The sequence below is a fragment of the Geotrypetes seraphini genome, chromosome 2 (assembly GCF_902459505.1).
Source record: "Geotrypetes seraphini chromosome 2, aGeoSer1.1, whole genome shotgun sequence".
NCBI lineage: Eukaryota > Metazoa > Chordata > Amphibia > Gymnophiona > Dermophiidae > Geotrypetes > Geotrypetes seraphini.
This window is the reverse complement of record NC_047085.1, coordinates 58,471,512-58,493,648: the sequence shown is the minus strand read 5'-3', so window position 1 is coordinate 58,493,648 and position 22,137 is coordinate 58,471,512. Positions and strand designations below refer to the sequence as shown.

General features: G+C 41.5%; 1 protein-coding gene across 5 annotated transcripts in view; it reads right to left on the bottom strand.

The window, feature by feature from the left end:
* Window positions 1-22,137, bottom strand: part of ANGPT1 (angiopoietin 1) — a 493,112-nt gene that overhangs the window by 104,185 nt on the left and 366,790 nt on the right. For all 5 annotated transcript variants that reach the window (XM_033934816.1, XM_033934815.1, XM_033934817.1 and 2 more), the window contains one exon: window positions 18,832-18,933. In XM_033934816.1, the coding sequence (XP_033790707.1) occupies window positions 18,832-18,933 (102 nt within the window). The remainder of the gene's footprint in view (window positions 1-18,831; window positions 18,934-22,137) is intronic.

The following is a 22,137-nucleotide window of genomic DNA, read 5'->3' as shown; positions in this document are numbered from 1 at the left end:
GGAGGATAAGGGGATAGAGGGGTACAGATACAACTTAAGGTAGGTTATAGAAGTGGTCAGAAACCACTTCACAGGTCGCAGACCTGATGGGCCGCCGCGGGAGCGGACCGCTGGGCGAGATGGACCTCGGTCTGACCCAGTGGAGGCAACTTCTTATGTTCTTAATCTCTCCTCAAAATGAAGAGGGCAATAACTTCATCGGCCAAAATACTCCAGCAGAAGAAGTATTTGATATTACAATTCCTCAATACTTAACTTGATTACCGTAAATTTTGAAACAGTTTCTGAATACTTCTCATTGTCCCACAATGTTTAGTTAAGCGTCTTCAGTTTAACGTTATATTCCTCTTTTAAATATGTATATTTTTGATCCTGAGCAACAGAAATTTTGCATAGTTACTAAGAGATTAGAGCTGCTTATGCTTTTAGGTGGAGGTAATAATAATGTAGGAATGTAGCTTGAAGTTTGGAATATGTATGGCTCTCGGGTTTAGCCCTTTGAGTTCTGAGGTTTCTCTCTGAATGCCCCCCCAAAATAGGGAGTTACTTACTTCCTGTATGATGGGAAGAATTATAGAGAGTGCTCTAGGGCAGGCTTCAATAGTCATAATAGCATACTTTCCTTGCCCTGAAGCTTTGTTTTGATATATTGGCTCCCGGTTTATTTTAGAGTTCAATTTAAATGTGCTTGAGTTGTTTTTAAAATCTTATATGCTATCTTTACTCCTCTCCTTCCTTTATCTTGGAATACTTACAGACTTTCTTTTGCAAGAGGTAACCAACAATTTCAATTATCTCTTCCTTCCAAAAAAGGGATTATAGGAGTCAAGGTTTTTAGTCAATCTCTGATCTTTAAGTTTTCTCAACTTTGGAATGATCTTCCGTTTCTTTTAAGGAGTTCCGGCTCACTTCAATTTTTTTGCAAATCTTTAAAAACTACTTTATTTGCTAAACACTTTGAAAATTAATTTCCTGAAATTTAGTCTTATTGTTTATGGTTTTACTAGTTTTGCGTCGCACATTTTAAGTGGAGAAGGATAACCATACAGGCGGTTGTTTTATACCTTTCATTGCGGTTTATTTTATACCTTAGCAACCATGGACCTCTGAGGAAGGAGTGTTTTCCGAAACACGGACCGTGTCAGGTCCCTTGGTTTGTTATAAAGTGGTATTTTTAACTGAATAAAATAAAATATTTGGTACAATTAACATTGCCTGCATCTCGTACATAGGAGTCTGCAGTTTGTTTTTTGCTTTTGCTTTGGCTGGCGATACTGCAGTTTTCGTCGGATTCCTTTGTGTAGTGGAACTACAGCATCATAAATTTGAGCGAGCAGTAGCAGAGCATAGAGGGCAGTTATACTCAGTGAATAAATATTGGTCTTTACTACATATATATCTACAATCCATATCTGTATGATATTAGTGTCTGAAACACACATAAGAAGTATCAGGCTTTTGGTATTATTTCATACTGTGTTGAAAGCCTGTATATCATCGGATGATAGCCTCTGCAATGTGCTTGTATAATTTATTTTTCTGTTTGTTCACCTTTTTGAAAATAAATAAAATTTAATGGAAAAAAAAAAGCACATCTTTATAATCCTCCCTTTTTACTAAGCCACAGGAGAGGTTTCTATCATGGCCCGGGGCACTAAATGCTCCAAAGCTGCTCTGATGCTCAGAGAATTCCGATGTGTGTCAGAGAAGCGTTGGAGCATTTAACGTTCTGGGCTATGGTAGAAACATCTACTGTGGTTTAGTAAAAGAGGGCCGATACGAATATTCTTTCCCTAGCAAACTTCTTGAAACTGATCCACATATGAAAATTAAAGAATGGATGGGATATTAAGTAATAGTTGAGCAATATTAAAAGTTATTAACATACAGGCCCAAATTCTGTAACCAGCGCCTAAAGTTAGGCACCTGTTTCGGAGGCGCCCAACTAGATAAGGCGCCTATCTAAATTGAATAACAAGCTCAATTAAACTTTTTAATCGGCACTGATTGAAACATAGGCGCCTATCAAGAAAGCGCAATTCTGTAACAAGGCGCCTCTAAAAATTTAGGCGGCTTTCCAAAAAAATAGGCGGTATGCATATTAGGCATGGGCGTGGCTATGTGTTAGGTGCCTTGTTACAGAATCGCTGCTCTTAAGCGTGCTTAAGCGGTCGCATGGGCGCCTAATTTTTAGTTGTGCCTTAAGCTGTCCTATTTATTGGGCGCCACCAAAATAGGTGCCGCTCAGCGCGATTCACTAAACAGCGCCCAATTTTACTTGAATCGCGCTGAACGGTGCCTATTTAGGCGCCTAACTTTTGGGCGCTTTTTATAGAATTTGCCCTACAGTTTCTAATTAATTACTTTAGAAAAATCCTAATCCTAATTCTAATTAATGGCTTTTTTTTTTTTGGGGGGGGGGAAGTTGTTGCACTACCTGCACTTTAATTGGAAAAATTAATGTGTGGCAAGTGTGAAGGCTGTTCAGAATATTTTTGGGAGGACTGTCCAGTATATCCTCTGCAGTTACCACCCTGAAATGTAGTCAGTAGGGCAGATGCGGCTGTGTGTATGTGTGTGTATCTGTTGAATGTTGTCGCTATCCTACACTGTGTAGAATTATTTATTTCATTTTTTAATATGTAAACAGCCAAGATCCTTGATTGGAAAGGGCAGTATATCAAGACAATAAATTATAACAATAATAATTAAGGTCCCCTTTTACTAAGCGTTTTACTGCAGGCCGGTGCGATAAATGTTCTGATGCTCATAGGAACTGAATAAGTGTCGGAGCATTTACCGCAATAAGAAAAAAAATGTATTTCTTACACCACACAGGAAGATCACTTCAAAATTACTTGTATGCGTGCTGTCAATAATATTGTACGTGTAAAAAAGTGTATATCAGCACATAATTTTTATGGTCCTCAGTATGTATAACTCAAAACGTGTTAGTTTGTTTCATGAGTTATAAGCTTATAGAAACCCAGCAGGGTATGGTAAGCGTAATGCATCCCTGGACCTTATTATGTGAAGTACTGTATAGAGAATGACACGGTGACAAAATTCATCACCGTTTCCGTCCCCGCGGATAACCGCAGGAAACCATCTTCATGTCATTCTTTAAGGAGAGAGGAAAGAATCAGAGTATGGATGGCCACAACCATTGATCCGCAAGCTTTGCTTTGAAGAATGCTGGTGTAGAAGGACTGAGGTTGAAATAGACACTAGAAAATGACATGGGATTATTTCCCACGGTTATCCGCGGGGACGGGAACGGTGATGAATTTTGTCACCGTGTCATTCTCTAGGTATGTAAAATCAACGCAAAGTGAACACCAATCAAATCTTTACCCTGTGGTTAAATGCAAAAATTGTTAATCAAGAAAGGAGACCCTATCCCCTGATGCAAATACCCAACAATAACGGGCAGTATTCAGAGTACGTAGAAAAAAAAATCACAGTACATAAAGGAATATATAGGATACTTATCTCCGTAAGCAAGAAATGTCCATAGAGGTTGTTGTTTTGCTTCGAAAGTCCGTGCTGGAGCATTTACCGCAGCAATGCTATCATGGCTTAATAAAAGGGGGTCTAAGACTACAATTAGCACAAATGCAGTTACTGCCCCTTTTCAAGCATGAAGTTAACTGCTTAATGGACTTTAAAGTCTATAAGATGCAACCAGCTTCTGTCATGTAAAAGTATTTGCTACAATGCAAATCTCTGCCACATTTCATATACACAGAAAAATGACCTGGACACAAAAACCTGGCATGCGACTTTAGAAGACATAGGACAGCAGATAGAAAAATTAGACGGCTAGACAACAAAGGTAAAAATAAGAACTGAAAGTCTGATATATCATGGGGGGGGAGAGGGTGGGCGCAGCATAAGAAAGGATGGGGGACATCATGGAGGGCAAGTTGCACAGGGCGCGATTACGGTATATCTTGCTACGGTCCTGACTGCACACAGCTGGCAGCCACCAGGGAGAGGGGTGAGGCTTGGGCTGGGGCAGGGCCAGGGGTGGGACTGAGGCAGGTCGGGGTGGGGCTGGGGGTCATGTGCTCTCTTTTTTGTCTTCAAAAATATGGTAACCCTACAAATAGGAAAACCAATTCACAATGATTAAAAAAACAAAATAAAAAAACATACCCCCCCCTCCCTTTTATGAAGCCACGTTAGGGGTTTTTTTTTATTGCCGGTCCCAGCGATAAAAACTCCAATGCTCATAGACTTCCTATGAATGTCAGAGCTTTTACTGTCACGGTCGGCGATAAAAAACCTTCATAAAAAAGGGGGGGGGGGGGGACATATATTTGACTATAAGTTGAGATATTTTGCACAGAAAACAAGTACTGGGAAAACCAGGGTCATCTTATCTATACAACCCTACCTGGGTCAGCACCTCTCTCTCCGTTCTACCCCCGGTGGAAAGATGTTCCTTCTCTCTCTCCCCTTGTCAGCCCAGGAATCCCTACCGCACTCCCTGTGTAGTACCTGCAAAAATAGCTTCAGAGCCACAGCAACAGTCTTCGGAGTCTGGTTTTGGCCTACTCCGGAAACTCTCTATGATTCTTCCCATCAAACAGGAAATGAGTACCGGTAACTCCCTGTTTGGTGGTGGTGGTGGGGTGGGCATAGAAAGTGCTTTGGGGCAGGCTGCGAGCAGCCTCCAAGAAATTGTTGCTATGTTGCGTTGTTGTTGATTACTGTATAAGAAAAGAAACCAACAGAACTCGAAGGACTATACTGTACTCAAGAGAGCCAGACCATATTCCACATGTCCAGCTACACTCCTACATTGTTATTACCCTCGCCCGATGACATAAGCAGTTCTGTTCTCTTAGCACCCGTGGAAAATTTCAATTGCTCAGGATCAAAAATATGCATATTTTAAAGAGGACTATATTGCACAACATTTTTAAGGAAACTATAACAAGAATTTACCTGCAAGGGCCAATCCCTGTTGCTTCAGTACTAGACATTTTCCTTCACTCCTGTGTAACTTTTATTAAATCAGGGTATGACCAAGTATTGGTTCTCTTATGAATAAGGCTTGAATAGTCACAATAGCACAGAGATCTCAAAGTCCCTCCTTGAGGGCCGCAATCCAGTCGGGTTTTCAGGATTTCCCCAATGAATATGCATTGAAAGCAGTGCATGCACATAGATCTCATGCATATTCATTGGGGAAATCCTGAAAACCCGACTGGATTGCGGCCCTCAAGGAGGGACTTTGAGACCCCTGCAATAGCATATGTTCCTTGTCCTGAAGCTTTGTTTTAAAAAGCATGTCTTTATAATAAGAGCACTCTCTTCCTAGCACACTTCTTGAAACCAATCCACACATGAAAATTAAAGAACGGCCGGTCCCTGGATACTAAGTAATGGTTTAGAGCAATATTAAGGTCATACAGGGTTGTTACTTTAACATGAAAAAACAAAGGAACTTGCCTCTATTTTTGTAATGTTTTTTATTATTCTAGAACATAGAAACTATTTTAGTTGAAAACTGATCTACCCTAACGTTATCTCTGTTCCATTTACTTTATTCTGAAATATTTCTCACATTGCTTTGAAAATTCCAAAATTTATCAGGCCCCAGGGGTCTTGGATTACATAAAGAATTAACACCAGTTCCTCTAAAACATGTACTTCCCAAGTCATTTTGTTTTTAGAGACTTCATTTAATAAAAATGTTTCATTTTATCATATGTAACTCCTCTACTTATGACTATACTCGCTCGTATAAATACCTCTTTGACTCTCTTGTTTCAAGTTGAATATTATTTTTCTTGCTTTTTTTGCAGAAATGCATTTAGAAGTAGAATTTATATTTGAACTACTACATATTTAGGGGCCCTTTTACTAAGCTATGGTAAAAAGTGGTCTGCTGTATCAGTAGCATGAGGTTTTTTTATACACTGGGCCACTTTTGGAGGTCCTTTTACTAAGGCATGCTAACCGTTTTAGCGCGCTAAACGCTAACACGTCCATAGAATATAATGGTTTTCCAAAAAATTTGATTAATCGCCTATCAGCATTCTAGACGATGTACAGTACAATTAAAATGAGGGGAACAAAATTAAAATAATTAACAAAAGCCAAGTCATGGCCAAAACCGACAGACAAACAGGAAACAAGAAGACAGAGGGTGAAATACAATATTATCAGAAAAGAACACAATTAAGGGCATCACAAAAGGGTAGGGAAAGGTTAATTCAGAGCTGCCTTTTCTGAAATTGTGAAAGAATCCCGAGCTATAGAGTAAAAACATCTCTATAAAGGAAGCTTTATTATGCTCCTTTAAATTTATCACTCTTTGATTCCTCCCTAAGATAGAAGGGTAGGGAGTTCCAAATTTGGCGTTAGCGTTTAGCGCGCAATAAAGCGGCTAGTAAAAGGACCCTTTAATGTGGCCAGTGGTGTAGTAATAGAGAGAGCAGTCCGCCCCAGGCATGCCATATTGGTGGGAGACACTAGCACATGGCAAAATTATAGCAGGATGCCTAGGCACACTCTGTGGTATGCCATGTTTTGCTGTAGTAAGTATGTGTTAGGAATCCTTTTACAAAGCTGTATTAAGCACTATGTTTTTATTGTTTATTGAAAGCTTCTATACCACTGCTAATGACTTGGGGAGTCAATTCAGAGCAGTTTATATGAGCTTTGTAATGGTGTTCCAATAAATGAGCTTCTGTAAAGGTGTTACAATACAGAGTTAGCGTTTCCTGAGTTGGTTCTCAATACAGCCCTGTAAAACTTATTGCATGTTACTGTAGATATTTTGGATAGTGTATGATATTTATTATGGCAAGCATACAGCTCATTCCAATGGTATAGCCACAGGTAGGCCTGGGAAGCCCAGGGCCACACAAAATCAGGGCCCACCCCAAATCAGTGCTCCATTGGCATGGTTGGTGGGGATCCACAATTCCTGCTAGTCAAAAGTCGCCTCCCAGCAGAAACACTTAAGGCATGTGCAGCCAGTGGCAGTGTTTCCGAGCCGCTGCTGCCCCAACCCTCGAACATGCTCCATTACTGCACATATGCGGAGGCTTGCCATGTCAGTGGTTTGGGACCTCTATCACATGGTGCACAGAGCATGCATGTTTCTGCTGAGAGGAGGTCTTGGGCTGGTGGAGCTTGAGCAGCCCTGCCAACTTAAGTATTTCTTTGTTTTATAGTTGGGGGAGTACCAGAGGGAGTGAAGAGAGCAGGGGAGAGATAAATTTTTGGGCCCACCCTCTTTGGGCTCAGGCCCACCCTATATTGGCCATTTGGCTACACTCCTGGCTCATTCACTGTATTTTGATTTGAAGCCATTATTTAAAATACCTCATGTACATCTCCTTGGATGAATTTCTTCATAAAGGTGGTTAATAAATCCAAATAAATAAATAAATTAAAATATAATACATAATCATTATTAAAAATATGAGTGAATGTCACTAAGGGGTCCTTTTATCAAGGCGCGGTAGGGGTTTAACGTGCGGAATACCGCATGTTAAATCACCTGCCACGCTAGTCGCTAATGCCTCCATTGACGAGGCATTAGTTTTTTGGCTTGCCGCGGGGGTTAGCGCGTGATGAAATGTCCGACGCGCTAACCCCCCATAGAGCGCCTTGATAAAAAGAGCCCCAAGTATATATATTCCCCCAATATTTCAGCTGGCAGTAGTCAGTATTTTTTTAAACGCTGGTCAGCACCAGCTAGACCAGCACCGGCTAGACCAGGGCTGCCCAAGTCCGGTCCTCGAGATCTACTGGCAGGCCAGGTTTTCAGGATATCCACAATGAATATGCATGAGAGAGATTTGCCTGCACTGCCTTCTTGGTATGTAAATCTCTCTCATGCATATTCATTGTGGATATCCTGAAAACCTGGCCTGCCAGTAGATCTCGAGGACCGGACTTGGGCAGCCCTGGGCTAGACCATGTCCGGGCACCAGCACTGAATATCAAGGTCTCAATCTAGTGGCTGGGCCCTTTAAAGTTATGAGACCCTAGTCAATATTCAGTCAGAGCTGCATAAAAGTTATGCAGCCCTAGATGAATATTGAACTTTTATTTTAGTTATTCTGTTTTAAAAATTTCTCTAATATCCAAAAAATCAAGAAAAGGATGCCCAAAATAAATCACAAAAAATTGCACCCTCCAAAATACAGGACAAGAGAATCACCTTTCCTTACAAAAAGGGAGAAAAGACCTCAGTGTCTAATAGGGGCTCTTTAAGCTTCCCATATAGACAGGCTAGTTTTAAACAGAATTTAATCCTAGCAGACACATCCTTGGTCAGAAAAACTCCCAATTAGTGCGTGAACTTCTATTCTAATTTTCTTATAGTTTTATGTATTTTCTTATAGTTTTATATATTTTTTTACTTTTCTTCAAACAGCAATTATCAAAAATAGAAGTCACTTATCTGAGTACTTTGATATTCAGGTGTGGTCCTGGAGTAAAGAAAGCAGGAAAAACTGCTCTATGGAAAAAAGCTATCAATCAAACATTCTTCCAAAATATCCAACAGGGGCCCCTGTTTCGCAACAAGATGCTTCATAAGGGATTTGAGCGATCACACACCCGAGTGGAAGTGGAAGCGGGTGTGTGATCGCTCAAATCCCTGACGAAGCATCTTGTTGCGAAACAGGGGCCCCTGTTGGATATTTTGGAAGAATGTTTGATTGATAGCTTTTTTCCATAGAGCAGTTTTTCCTGCTTTCTTTACTCCAGGACCACACCTGAATATCAAAGTACTCAGATAAGTGACTTCTATTTTTGACAATTGCTGTTTGAAGAAAAGTAAAAAAATATATAATATAAGAAAATACATAAAACTATAAGAAAATTAGAATAGAAGTTCACGCACTAATTGGGAGTTTTTCTGACCAAGGATGTGTCTGCTAGGATTAAATTCTGTTTAAAACTAGCCTGTCTATATGGGAAGCTTAAAGAGCCCTTATTAGACACTGAGGTCTTTTCTCCCTTTTTGTAAGGAAAGGTGATTCTCTTGTCCTGTATTTTGAAGGGTGCAATTTTTTGTGATTAAAAATTTCTATACCATTTAAAACTATATGGTTTACAGAATTATATACATAATTTAAAACAAAATTATCATAACATAGACATACAAATAATCCTCAGAAATCATATCCACAAGCTAAAACCATGTTAAAAAAGGTCGTGAACAGTTCATTAGCTTTACCAGGGAGGGCAATTATTGACTAGAAAAAGGCATCTACAAATAGTTGCATCTTGAGTAGTTTCCTAATCGTGCCCTTTTCACGACAATTTCGAATTTGGCCCACAAGGGAGTTCCATATTTTAACACCTGCGCAACAGAAAGTAATTTTACCAGTCTCAACAAGCCTTGAGTTCACATTCGTCTTCAGTAAAGCTAGATTTTCAGAATGTAATGATCTGTTTGGTGTATAACTGAACATGTTAGTTTCATACAAGAATTGAATGCAGATCATTACTGTTTTATATTGTATTCTGAAGGCGACTGGTAGCCAATGCAATTGCTGTAGATACTTGTGGCCCGTATAATTTTTTTAAAATATATTTTTAAAATCCTCCTGACCCCTACCCCCCAAAAAAAATTCAAACATGCCCCCTTGTTCTCTTCCCCCTTCTTCCCACACACATTTACCCCTATTGTCTCAGTAGGCCTCACCAGACCTACCTAAGTTCCAGGTGGTCCAGTCTTTGGGGCAGCACTCTTGCCCCTTGCGGCGACTCTTCAAAATAGCTCCCATGACTTTTCACAGCAGCTCATGGTACTATATGAAGTGCCCAGAGAGGTCACAGCAGCTATTTTCAAGAGATGCCACAAAGGCCAAAAGCAAGGAGGCTGCACTCTTACCCCCAATGACCCCCCCCCTCCCACCAAGACCACCAAGTACTTAACTAGGCCCGGGGAGGCCTACCTAAAATGTGGGGATGGGGGGAGGATTCTGGGGGACTTGGCGCTGCTAGGGTAGGAAGGCATGGGTACATGCTTGGGGGGGAGGAAGGATTCAGGGGGGGGCACTGCTGGGGGGGAGAGCATGTGGTAAATCAAGGTGTAGTAAAAGCCTGCTCTTTACTGCACCACCTTGATAACTTCCCCCCTTAGTCTTATTAATCACATCCTTTCAAAATGAACTCATGAAAACTTACATTATAATAAATATGCCATACAGGCCTATATCAGAATATCTTATTGATGAGTCAGTTGCAGGGGCAATAAAATGACTCCATAGTCACTTAAAATTATACACACCCTCTCATCCCACTTTTAAAACACATCGCTCTCAATCACTTTCTGTTACTCTCCCACTCAGCTCTTGAATATTTTTGTAAAATAATTCTAGGTTCTTTCCATTCTCAGCCTTCTTTCATCAGGAATGATACATTTTATGGTAGTATCCTTGCAGCTTAAAGGCTCCAGTACTTCTCAGCACTACTTCAGTTCTTCTGGGCCTTTCAAAGGCGAGACACTCTAACTAAATGGGTTGGGGACTGGCTGAGCGGTAGAGTACAGAGGGTGGTGGTGAACGGTACCCCATCAGAAGCGTCGGACGTGCTCAGTGGAGTACCGCAGGGCTCAGTCTTGGGTCCGATTTTATTCAACTTATTCATAAGAGATATGACGCAAGGACTTAGGGGAAAGGTATCACTGTTCGCCGATGACGCCAAAATTTTCAACATTGTAGGCAACAGCTTATTACCTGACAATATGACACAGGACTTACTACTGCTGGAAAGATGGTCAACGACTTGGCAGTTGGGCTTCAATGCTAAAAAATGCAAGGTAATGCACCTGGGCAAGAGAAACCCGCGCAGAACTTATACACTAAATGGAGAGACCTTGGTTAGGACCAAGGAAGAACGTGATCTAGGAGTGATTATTAGTGATGACATGAAGGCTGCCAATCAAGTGGAGAAGGCTTCCTCCAGGGCAAGACAAATGATGGGTTGTATCCGCAGAGGTTTTGTCAGCAGGAGACCTGAAGTCATTATGCCATTGTACAGATCCATGGTGAGGCCTCACTTGGAGTACTGTGTTCAATTCTGGAGACCACACTACCGTAAAGACATGCTGAGGATCGAGTCGGTTCAGCGAATGGCCACCAGGATGGTCTCGGGGCTAAAAGATCTAACGTATGAAGAAAGACTAAAGAAGTTGCGACTGTACTCACTTGAGGAACGAAGAGAAAGGGGAGACATGATTGAAACGTTTAAGTACATCACGGGTCGCATTGAGTCGGAAGATGATATCTTCTGTCTTATGGGTCCCTCGACCACCAGAGGGCATCCGCTGAAGATCAGAGGAGGGAAGTTTCAAGGAGACTCCAGAAAGTACTTCTTCACCGAAAGAGTGGTGGATCAGTGGAACAAACTCCCACTGCAGGTTGTTGAAGCCAGCAGCGTGAAAGATTTTAAGAGTAAATGGGATGCTCACGTGGGATCTTTAAGGGAGTAAATTCGGGAGCGAATACTTTGGAATGGGCAGACTTGGTGGGCTATAGCCCTTTTCTGCCTCTATGTTTCTATGTTTCTATGAGAGAATTCTCGAGGCTCTAGTTTAAGACTTTTCTCTCCACTACCAACCCTTTTACTCCAACACAACCACTAACACTTCCTACCATAACTTTCCACGCTCTCACTCATTGTCTCAGACGAGTAGCTCTTGTTGGTTCCCCTAAACCTCAGCACCAGGATTCCCGTGGAAACTGTCGTTTCTCTCGCCCAATTGGTAGTCTTCAAGAATTTCCATGGTAACACCATTCAGGCGTTAAAGTTCAATTTGAGTCTGCAACTGTGCATTTGGAAGGGTGACTAATTTTGAACTTATTGTAAAGTTACAGTCTCTGATTTCCAGCACTCTTTATAGCAGTACTTCCAGTTCCCAAACACAGGAGCAGAAAACAGCACGGCCTTTTTTAACTTTGTTGTCTAGAACCACATTATCTCAGACTTGTTACTCCTTTTCTGGCATGACCTTTCCAGCCCTCACGGCCCCACAAAATTGGACCTGCACAGCTACTTATTTCTTCACAGCGGCTTCAGGCTGCGACCCCACAACTTGCTATTGTGGTTGTTAGCAACAGATCTCATGCATAGGCTCCAGCGCTATTGTGTTTTTTCTTTTTTTTAACAAGACCCAGACATCCCATGTCCGGACCATGAATAACTAAGACCTTGCACCAGAATGCACTATAAGACATGGGAGGTCATTTTAAAAAGGTTAGATACTATTTACACATGTAAAAAACAAACATGTGTAAATGATCAAATTCGGCAGTACGTCTGATTTTCGGTTTAAAAAAATGGGAACACATAAGTCCCTATTATCAAAAACTTCACTGGCTGCCCCTCGAGGCTAGAGTATTATTTAAATTCTCTTGTCTCTGTTTCAAATCAATCTTTGGTTTGGCCCCTATATACCTGGACTCCCACTTCAATTTGGGTTGCACTATTAGGCCCACACGTAAATTCCACATATTTAACCATCCAAAAATAAAGGCCTGCCTTTACAAAAGATTCCTAAACAGAACTCTAGCCTTCCAGGCAGGTAAACTGAATGACTGGCTGGGTAACATTATCATGCTCTCCTCATCCTATCTAGGTTTTAGAAAATTAGTAAAAACGAAACTGTTCAACCGATTTGTCACCTAGAATTTTGTTGTTCATTATCTCTCATATTCTGTATACTGAATTCATTGCTTCTATACTGTAACTATATCGCTGACTGTCCAGCTCCTCTTATTGTAAACCGCCTCGAACTACCATGGCTTTGGCGGTATATAAGAAATAAATTATTATTATTATATATGTGAAAGAGGGGATTTCTAGAAAATCTGCTACTTATAACACAGCACACACATGCTTGAAGACGGTATTTGCTAAGTGTGGTTTGGGAAGACCTTAAGAGGATCATTTTATAACAGGATGCCTAGGTTAATTGGGCAAGAAGGTACTTTTTTTTTTAGTCCAATATATATGTACATAAGTACTTATGTGTCATTATACTGAAGAATACTGGGACAGATCCTGCAGAAATCATGTCTAGATTGAAGCCATAGGCATTATGTCTGTTGGAGAACAGGTATAAATGTATACACATACAATATGAGCATTCGCACATATTTAATATAGAAACATAGAAAAAGACGGCAGATAAGGGCCGCGGCCCATCTAGTCTGCCCACCCTAATGACCCTCCCCTATTTATCTCTGTGCAGAGATCCCACGTGACGATCCCATTTCTTCTTAAAATCAGGCACGCTGCTTGCCTCGATCACCTGAAGTGGAAGTCTATTCCAGCGATCAACCACTCTTTCGGTGAAAAAGTATTTCCTGGTGTCGCCGTGCAATTTCCTGCCCCTGATTTTCCATGGATATCCTCTTGTCGCCGTCGGACCTTTGAAAAAGAAGATATCTTCTTCTACCTCGATAAGGCCCGTGAGGTATTTGAACGTCTCGATCATGTCTCCCCTCTCTCTGCGTTCCTTGAGCGAGTATAGCCGCAATTTATCCAGCCGTTCCTCGTATGGGAGATCCTTGAGTCCCGAGACCATCCGGGTGGCCATTCGCAGGACTGACTCAAGCCTCAGTACATCCTTGCGGTAAATTATTACTTCATCAATACTCCCTTCAAACTCTGCTCCCAGGCGTGCCTAGTATACATGCATATTATTTTAGAAATGACCTAATTTTATAAGAGGCCTTTATGTGGAATAAAGGTGTATAAAATTGACCCTTCTAAATAGTTCCCTAACTGCACTTTGCACACATTTTTGGGAGAACTGATTGAGGATAGAATCACGCTTACCTTTCTGATAGTGAAAAACAGCAAAAACATAAAGTGATAGTGCTCGGTTGCTTAATTGTCACCCCTTAGTCACAGTTTTGTTTAAACCTGCTAGTTTTGTATGTACAGTATAAATATCAGTATTTACATGGAGTGGTGTAGCCAGACACCCTCACAGGTGATCCATCATCTCCCACCCCCCCTCCCGCCATCTTTCAATTCCTCCACCTGCAGGTGATCTGGCTTCTCTCAACATACAGGTTTCAGGTTTATTTAAAAATTTGATATACCGCCTTATTAAAAATTCATAGCGGTTTTACATAATACAAAGTATAATAATAACGTACATTAAAAACAAAATACGTACAATGCAACAAACAATTAAATGCACTGACAAACATTAACTTACCGATACAAGATGGAGAAGGGCAGAAATACAATTTGTATAAAGAGAAAGAGAGGGGAAGAGGGATCAAGACAAAAGGAAAGGGAACGAAGTATAAAAAGTCTAGAATAATGTACAATAAGCTAAAATGATTAAAAGGTGGCAAGGAACAGATTTCCATTACCGTCCTAAAAGGATTATTATACACCATATGTGTCTTTAAAAAGGAAAAGCCTTCAAGTTACTTTTAAATTTATCGAGGGATGTAATTTCTCTTATATAATTTGGTGCTGAATTCCAGATGGTAGGGGCCGTGACAGAAAAAAATGCTAGTGCACATAGTGTACCTTTTAAACACTAGCAGTGAGCAGTGATTCCTACACACTGCTGTGCCAGCCCCGGAGTCTTTCCCTTTGTTGTGGTCCTGCCTGTGCGGAAACAGGAAGATGCATCAGAGGGAAGTCTCTAGGGCTGGTGCAGCTGCATGGATATGTTGCTATTCACTGACAGCAAAGAACCGAATGTTTAAAAGGTGCATGGGAGGGGGGTGAGTGTTGAGAGGCAACAACCATCTGTAGGGAAAGGAGGGAGACGCCAGGAACATTCAGCTGAGAGCGCTTAGGTATCTCTACTAGGCACAACACTGCCCACTTGGGCTTACCTATGGCTATGCCACCACTTACATGTACAGGTTTCAATAGCCACCACCTACTCGTATACAGTATATGTAAGTGCAAACATTTACATGCACAGCAGTTTAAATTATGACACTTTTCCCGAAAAGCAATTGAGATGAGTAATTTTGTACTAGATATTCTATTAATTAAAGACTATGAGTGAGAAAATATTTATTGAAGTATCTGGAGAGCATCATTGACTGATGAAGAAGTTGGCTTGCTAAAATCTCATATTGCAAGTGAAATCTGATATGAGTGGGGTCACTGAGGTCTGCTAAGTAAGACCTTTATGTTGTTATTGCGGGGAATTGTAGATTGATTAGTTTTTTGTCAATAGGTATTTTTGGAAAATAGCTGGTCCTAAGACTTCGGTTGGCCCAGGTGCCTAAGGCCCCTATTTAGGCATCTGAGCCAATCAGGGCCTTAGGCCCCTCCCCAGTGCATCCCAGAATGCACTGGGAAGAGGAAGTCCCGCCATTTTGCAGTGGCAGGCCTGCTGGCAGGATGGAGTGGGATCCCTCTTGCCAGCCATCATATAAAGGTACAGGGGCATTGGGGGGTATCTCAGGAAGAGCAGCAGGGGGATCTTGGGGGTGGAGTCAGGGAAGAGTCAGGGAGCGACAGGGGATGTTTGGGTGTTGGGGAGTGTCAGGGGTGGAGTTGGGGAGTGTTTGGTGGGATGATGGGGATGATGAGGCCAGCAGCAGGAGGGAATGGGCATCCCTCCTGCTGTGGGTGGCAGCAGGAGAGAGTGGGTATCCCTTCTGCTTTGGACTGTGTTGGTAGGGTTTGCCATTGTAGTAGGAGGAATTGGGCACTCCTATTGCCGCGGATAGTTGGGGGGGGAGCTTTTGGAGTTCCGGCAGGAATTAATGGCCATCCCTCCTGCTGGCTGACTTCATGGGGGGGGGGGGTCCCTGCTGCAGCCATTAAACTGATTGTGGCAGGGAGATTCCTTGCCATGATTAGCTCAGTAGCAACGGGATTCTCTAACCAGCGCCTGTTACATGGACGCCGGATAGAGAATCGGGGTGGTTATAAGGGGTTAGGCATCTGTCCATCAGGATAGATGCGATTCTATATAGGATGCCCATGTGCGATTCTCCAAAGCGCTTAGGCGGCTGCTGAGACCGGGCATGCTATACAGAATCAGGCCCTAAATGCAGTGCTTATCTCAAAGGCGTGAAAACTGGTTGACTATACCACTGAAGTGTATTTATTTATTTTAAAGTGTTCTATTCTTCTTATAACCTAAGCAGATTACAATTCACATACATAAATCCAACTGACAAAAGAGATAATGGTAACTGCGGATGGGCAGACTGGATGGACAATTTTGGCCTTTATCTGCCATCATGTTTCTATGTAAAACATTTTGGGGTCCTTTTACTAAGGTGCGCTAGCCGTTTTAGCGTACGCTAAATATTAGCATGCGTTAAACGCTAATGCGTCCACAGACTATAATGAGCGTGTTAGCGTTTAGCGTGCGTGCTAAAACGGCTAGCGTGCCTTAGTAAAAGGACCCCTTTATTATTTATTTATTTTATTTTATTTGTTTTCTATCCTATTTCCCAAAGAGCTCAGAATGGGTTACAGCTTAAACATACATAATATACAGTTAACAGGTTATGATTTGCCCTGGATTTGCCATAATTTCAGTACAAATTTACGATACAAGTTTTCATCCTAACGACACATACTAGGGGTCTAATCCTATTATACATAATATACAGTATACAGGTTAAATTTGCCATAGTTACAGTGTAGGATTTTTCAATACAGTTTTCCTAATGTACATTACAAACGTATAATCTTTTACAGGAAAAAAAAAAAAATGACCCAGATTTCTGCATGGAACAACGAGTGGCGCCTAGCAACGTCTAAGTCCAGGGATCCTCTGACACCTAATGACGCCTACCTGAAAAGTAGGTGCAGCTAAGGTTGGAGAATAAGAGTTGTATGATGTGGGCATCACTAGGTGTCCGAATCTGGCACAGGTACGAGGCAAAAACTGGCCTAATATACTGGAGCCTACTTCTATAGTGAAGCCCAAGCCCAGGCCTAGGTACTGCTAGGCATGATTCTATAAGCAATGCCTAGTGGTTGACTAATAATCATGCAGATTGGCACCTACAATATAGGTGTGCTTAGTCGCTGTTTTTAGACTCTGGCCCTAAATGCAGACTGTGTGATGAAAAAGTGGAAACTTTAGATTGCATTATCAATTACCGCAGCAAAACTGCCCAATTTGAATCTATGAAATGACACAACACAGTGACCAGATTAATTAAGTGGCACTGATGTAAAAATATCAATTCAGTATTGAAAATTATTGGGAACAGGAAATTGAGGATAAAGTCGTAGAAAATGGAAATGCAAAAAAATACTGAGAGTTTAGAATCCAAAATGATATGCCAGACATAACAGTTTATATTATTTGTTGAAGAGTCAATTCTAGGTCAGAAAAAGAACAGGAAAAGATCACAAAACACCAGGATTTACAAATGGATACTGGATTTACAAATGGTACCAATCATAATTGCAGCTTTGGGAACCATATTAAAGTATTAAAAGTATTGGGAAGTATTAAAAACAAAAAAAACAAACACCTTAGAATTGCTTAACCTGAAAGGACAACCTCCTATAGCAGTGGTCTCAAACTCAAACCCTTTGCAGGGCCACATTTTGGATTTGTAGGTACTTAGAGGGCTGCAGAAAAAAATAGTTAATGTCTTATTAAAGAAATGACAATTTTGCATGAGGTAAAACTCTTCATAGTTTATAAATCTTTCCTTTTGGCCAAGTCTCCAATAATAATATTGTCATTTATAGCTAAAGAGACATATGATCAAGAAACTGTTTTATTTTACTTTTGCAATTATGATAAACATACTGAGGGCCTCAAAATAGTACCTGGCGGGCTGCGTGTTTGAGACCACTGTCCTATAGGGATGGGCAGTCATAATACTTTATATTAATAAAGACTCTTTAGAAGAGAAAAATATCCCTACTTGGTCTTTGTTTTTTTTCTCCATTTATTGGACTTTTTGTTTTATTTTCATGGAGAATCAGTTCCTTTCTTTTTTTTTGTTCAGTCATATACTCGTACAATGACAGAACAAACGTTAACTACATATATCTGTTTTGCCATTTCCTGTGACAAAATCGGGCAAGATGTCATTTGCCAATGACAGATTCACAAATGAAAGCCTCTCCCCCTGTGATTTCTGTCTCTACCTCCTGGCCACTTCTTTCCTCTCCTCTCCTTCAGGCCTACCTTACGCATCAGTGGTTCAGTAGGGGAAGATGAGACAGGAGTGATTGCCCACTTGCTCTTGCCAATGGTATTGGATCCCATCAATATGGTAGCCATGACCTTTCACCCTAGTTTTACAGTACTACCACATTGGATATATTTATGACAGTGGGAAGGAGTGGGCATTGCTCCTGCCCCAGCTTAAGACCATCAATGCTTAAGATAGACCTAAAGGTATATAGGAGAAGGATTTACCTCAACAGGAAAGGTGAGGGACATGGATGGAGGTCTGACATGGGGGGGGGGCCCTACATTGGGAACAACACAACACAAAAAAAATTCAGGGTGTCCATCCCTACCCCGTTTGCCAGCTACAAAACTTAGCTTTATTCAGATTTGCATATATTCTACAATAAATTCATGGAAGACATGTGAATGAGAAGATATTTTCCAGTGTTAATGTTCCTTATAGATAATATTTGCATGATATAAATTTTAGCTGCTATCTTTAAATCAAGCTGGCACAGCCAAAAGTGGTTTGGGAGATAGCAACCGCCCTGAGTCATTTCCTCATTCCTGAGTTCTCACTATGCTAGAAACAATAAAATCATGAGGTATAAAATACCACAATAAATACTGCTGTGATTTCACAAGCTTCGTCAGTTGAGCCTGATTACTGGCATCACATGGTATGCTGTATATCCCCTTACCAGTTTGTATTCTTTCCATCCTCTCTGGAAATCTACACTTCCATCTTCCCTGTGCTGTATAATTGTCCAGCCTCCACCTGCAGTCTCCATATTACAATAGACCTTAGCAATAAAAACAATGTAAATATTAAAATTCGCTCTTGTAAAACAATATGTTTACTGTTGCACTGAATTTTTTTTATTTTAACTCATTAGTAGATGTGTTCAGCCTGGAAATTTTCTTCTTTTTATTGCTTCTCTTGTTGTTTATATGATTTTTAGTTTTGTTTTGTTCATTTATCTCCCCATTGTGGGAACAATATCATTAACCCCTTCCTTTACAAAGCCGTATTAGCGTTTTTAGTGCCAGCTGCAGCGGTAACAGCTCCAACGCTCAATAGAATTCCTATGAGCATCCGAGCTGTTACTGCTGAAGCCGATGCTAAAAACGCTAGCGCGGCTTTGTATAGGAGGGGGGTAAGAGTACATATTCCTTTAAAAAGAGCATATACACTTTCAGAAAAAGTGTGCACTCTTCCAAAAGAGTATATGCATTTAACAAAAAGTGTGCACTATTTGCGAAGGGTACACACTTTTCTGCAAGTGTGCATTTTAAACAAAGTGTGCACTATTGCTGAAAAAGTGCACACTCTTTCCTGATATTGCACATGTATGCACTACTCACACGAGAGCAATGGTTTATTTACCAGTATGTGTGTTTTATCAGGAAAGAGTGTATCCTATTTGCAAATAAACTACCGGTACATTCTTCACAGTGAACACTTATGGTAAAAATTGTGCACTCTTTCAGAATAGGAAGAGTGCACACACTTTTGCAAAAGGGCATACTCTTGAAACAATGTACACTATTAATGACACACACAAAAAAACAACAACCCTGAAATGTGTTTTTTTTTTTCTTGTCAGTTTAGAAAATATGACACAAAAACAGAATGGGAAATGTCATACATACTTCACACATTAGAGTCCCTTACTAAAGCCCTAGGAAAAGTGGCTTTAGCGTGCCCTTACCGCGGGTCTTTGCCATGCACCAAGGCCACTTTTTCCATGGCCAAAAATAGGCTGATTTTTCCTAATTAATGGCCAAAAGCCATGCGTTAATATTGCCATTAGCATGTAACCATTATGGCATGAGCCCTTACTGCCATCTATTTTGTAAGAGATAAGTGCCCCTGCGCTAATCCTGCTCTAATCAATTAGCGTGCGACAATGCCTCATGAGCTAACGGATTAGCACTCATGCCCACTATCCACCCTTTAACACATCCCCCTCTCAGAAATTAAAAATATTTTTAGCACGTTTTGCGTGCCATGCAAATTGACCATTTTAATTAGCATATGTCTCACAGTAAGCCTTTTTAACGTGCAATAAATATGTGCTAGCGCTTACCACCGTTTAGTAAAAGGGCCCCATTGTTTCTAATAAATGCACTTCCTGTATATTGGCCAGGACATGAATAAGAACCACCAGCAAGCACAGTTGTACTGAATGTTAAATGTCGATGCCTGTTCATGGTCCAGAATTAAATACTGGTGCTTAGCCCAGAATACAGCTGATGGTGGTCAGCATATAAAAAAAGCACTGAATGTCGCCGGCTGAATACTGACCTGGTTATTTTTAATGGGGAAGGATTTTAGTACTGGTCTCATTTTTTAAAAGTTATTCAAAGGGGGAAGTTATCAATGTGGGCTTCTATTAATGTGGGCTACATGGGGGGTCACATGGTGCAGTGAGCTGAGAAGCCTATTCAGTTTTGGGTTTATCCTAGTCTTTAAGGCATTCCCTTTGTCTTTTTTTTTTTTAATACTTATGGAGCATTTAGATTTTATAACTGTACAGGTAGTTGTTTCTTCTTTTTATCAGTTTCCACCTAGCTGTCAGCAGTGCCAGGACTCAAAGCAGGGACCCTGTAGCCAGTGGCATACTAAGGGCAGGGTGGGTAGGGTCAGTATGCCCCGGGAGCAGGTGCAGGTCTACGATCCACTAGCCCCCACCCCCTCTGACATCAACTTCCTGTTCCAGGGCAGGGGGGCCAGCAAAGCCAACGGTTGCATGGTTGCACACGTGGTGGTGGTGGTGATGGGGCGCTCTTCCCCAGGTTCCCGCCCGGCCAGGTATGCTACTGCCTGTATCCCAGTGTTTGCTGACCCGTGAATAAGCCGTATTTTCTGCACAGCCTTGATCCAGTCTCTGGAGTCTTTGAGACTCTCTCTCTTCCCCGTTGCCCCAGCCTCTGGTATCTCTCTCCTTCCTCACCACCAGAGATGCCAAGTTATTCAGTCTCAAGCTGGAGATTTTGGGACAGTCCTGGATTTCTGACCACCCTATTCTTTTGCATTCTGGGACTTGCAGCCCTAATTTCAATGGGCAGCCTGAAACCACCACAAATTCCCACTTTGCTCATATTATAAGTTCAAAAATTATCCCAAAAAGGTCCAGCCTTGAATATGGATAACTTGGCATCTCTGCACTCTAAACATGTACACCACCCAAGCTACGCCCCTAGGAATGTCTATGTGCAGTGCATACATATAAGGACCTGCTATCTTGCCAGTGCATGCACTTCTATGAATCTATTCAGCCGCAACTCTAATTGGCATTAGTGGTATTAATGGAGGTGGGAGACAGCATTGCTTGGCATCATCACTTGGGATGGGAAGGACAGAAGGAATCTGGTTGGCTTCAGTGAGTGGGTTGGAGTAGGGTTACCAGATTTTGCTTATGTAAAATCCGGACCCATAGACCTGCCCCCCCTCAGTCCCGCCCAGTTCCACCCATCCTTGCTCCGTTACGCCCATGCCATGCCCCAGCTTTGCCCTTCACCCCTCAGCCAACTCATCTGTCATGAGGGCAACCGTCCATGCGACGTGATGATATCAAACGCATTCACGTGTGTGTTTGACGTCACCGTGTTGCATCGGCACATGCAGGGATGCTCCTCCCGACGCAATCTGCTTTTCAAAACCCAGACATAGAGCCAGGTTTTGAAAAGCCATCCGGACATACCCTCTAAAAAGAGGACATGGGTGAATCCAGGTGTCTGGTAACCCTAGGTTCCCATGGAGGGAATGCTTAATTAGCATCAGTGAAGGAGGGAGAGAAAATAGTACTGCATTTTTCTCACTTTTTCCGGGAATAACCTACAATTCCCAAAGTGATCATGGGAAATTCTAAAACTGCTCTCAAACTTGGAACAAGCTAAAATTTGCTTGACCTCAAAATTGTGCTTATGCCATTCCCCACCCCCATTCAGAAGTTGTAGGAACTAGAAGTCTTAGCTGAAAGATGGGCTAATTTGAAATGGAC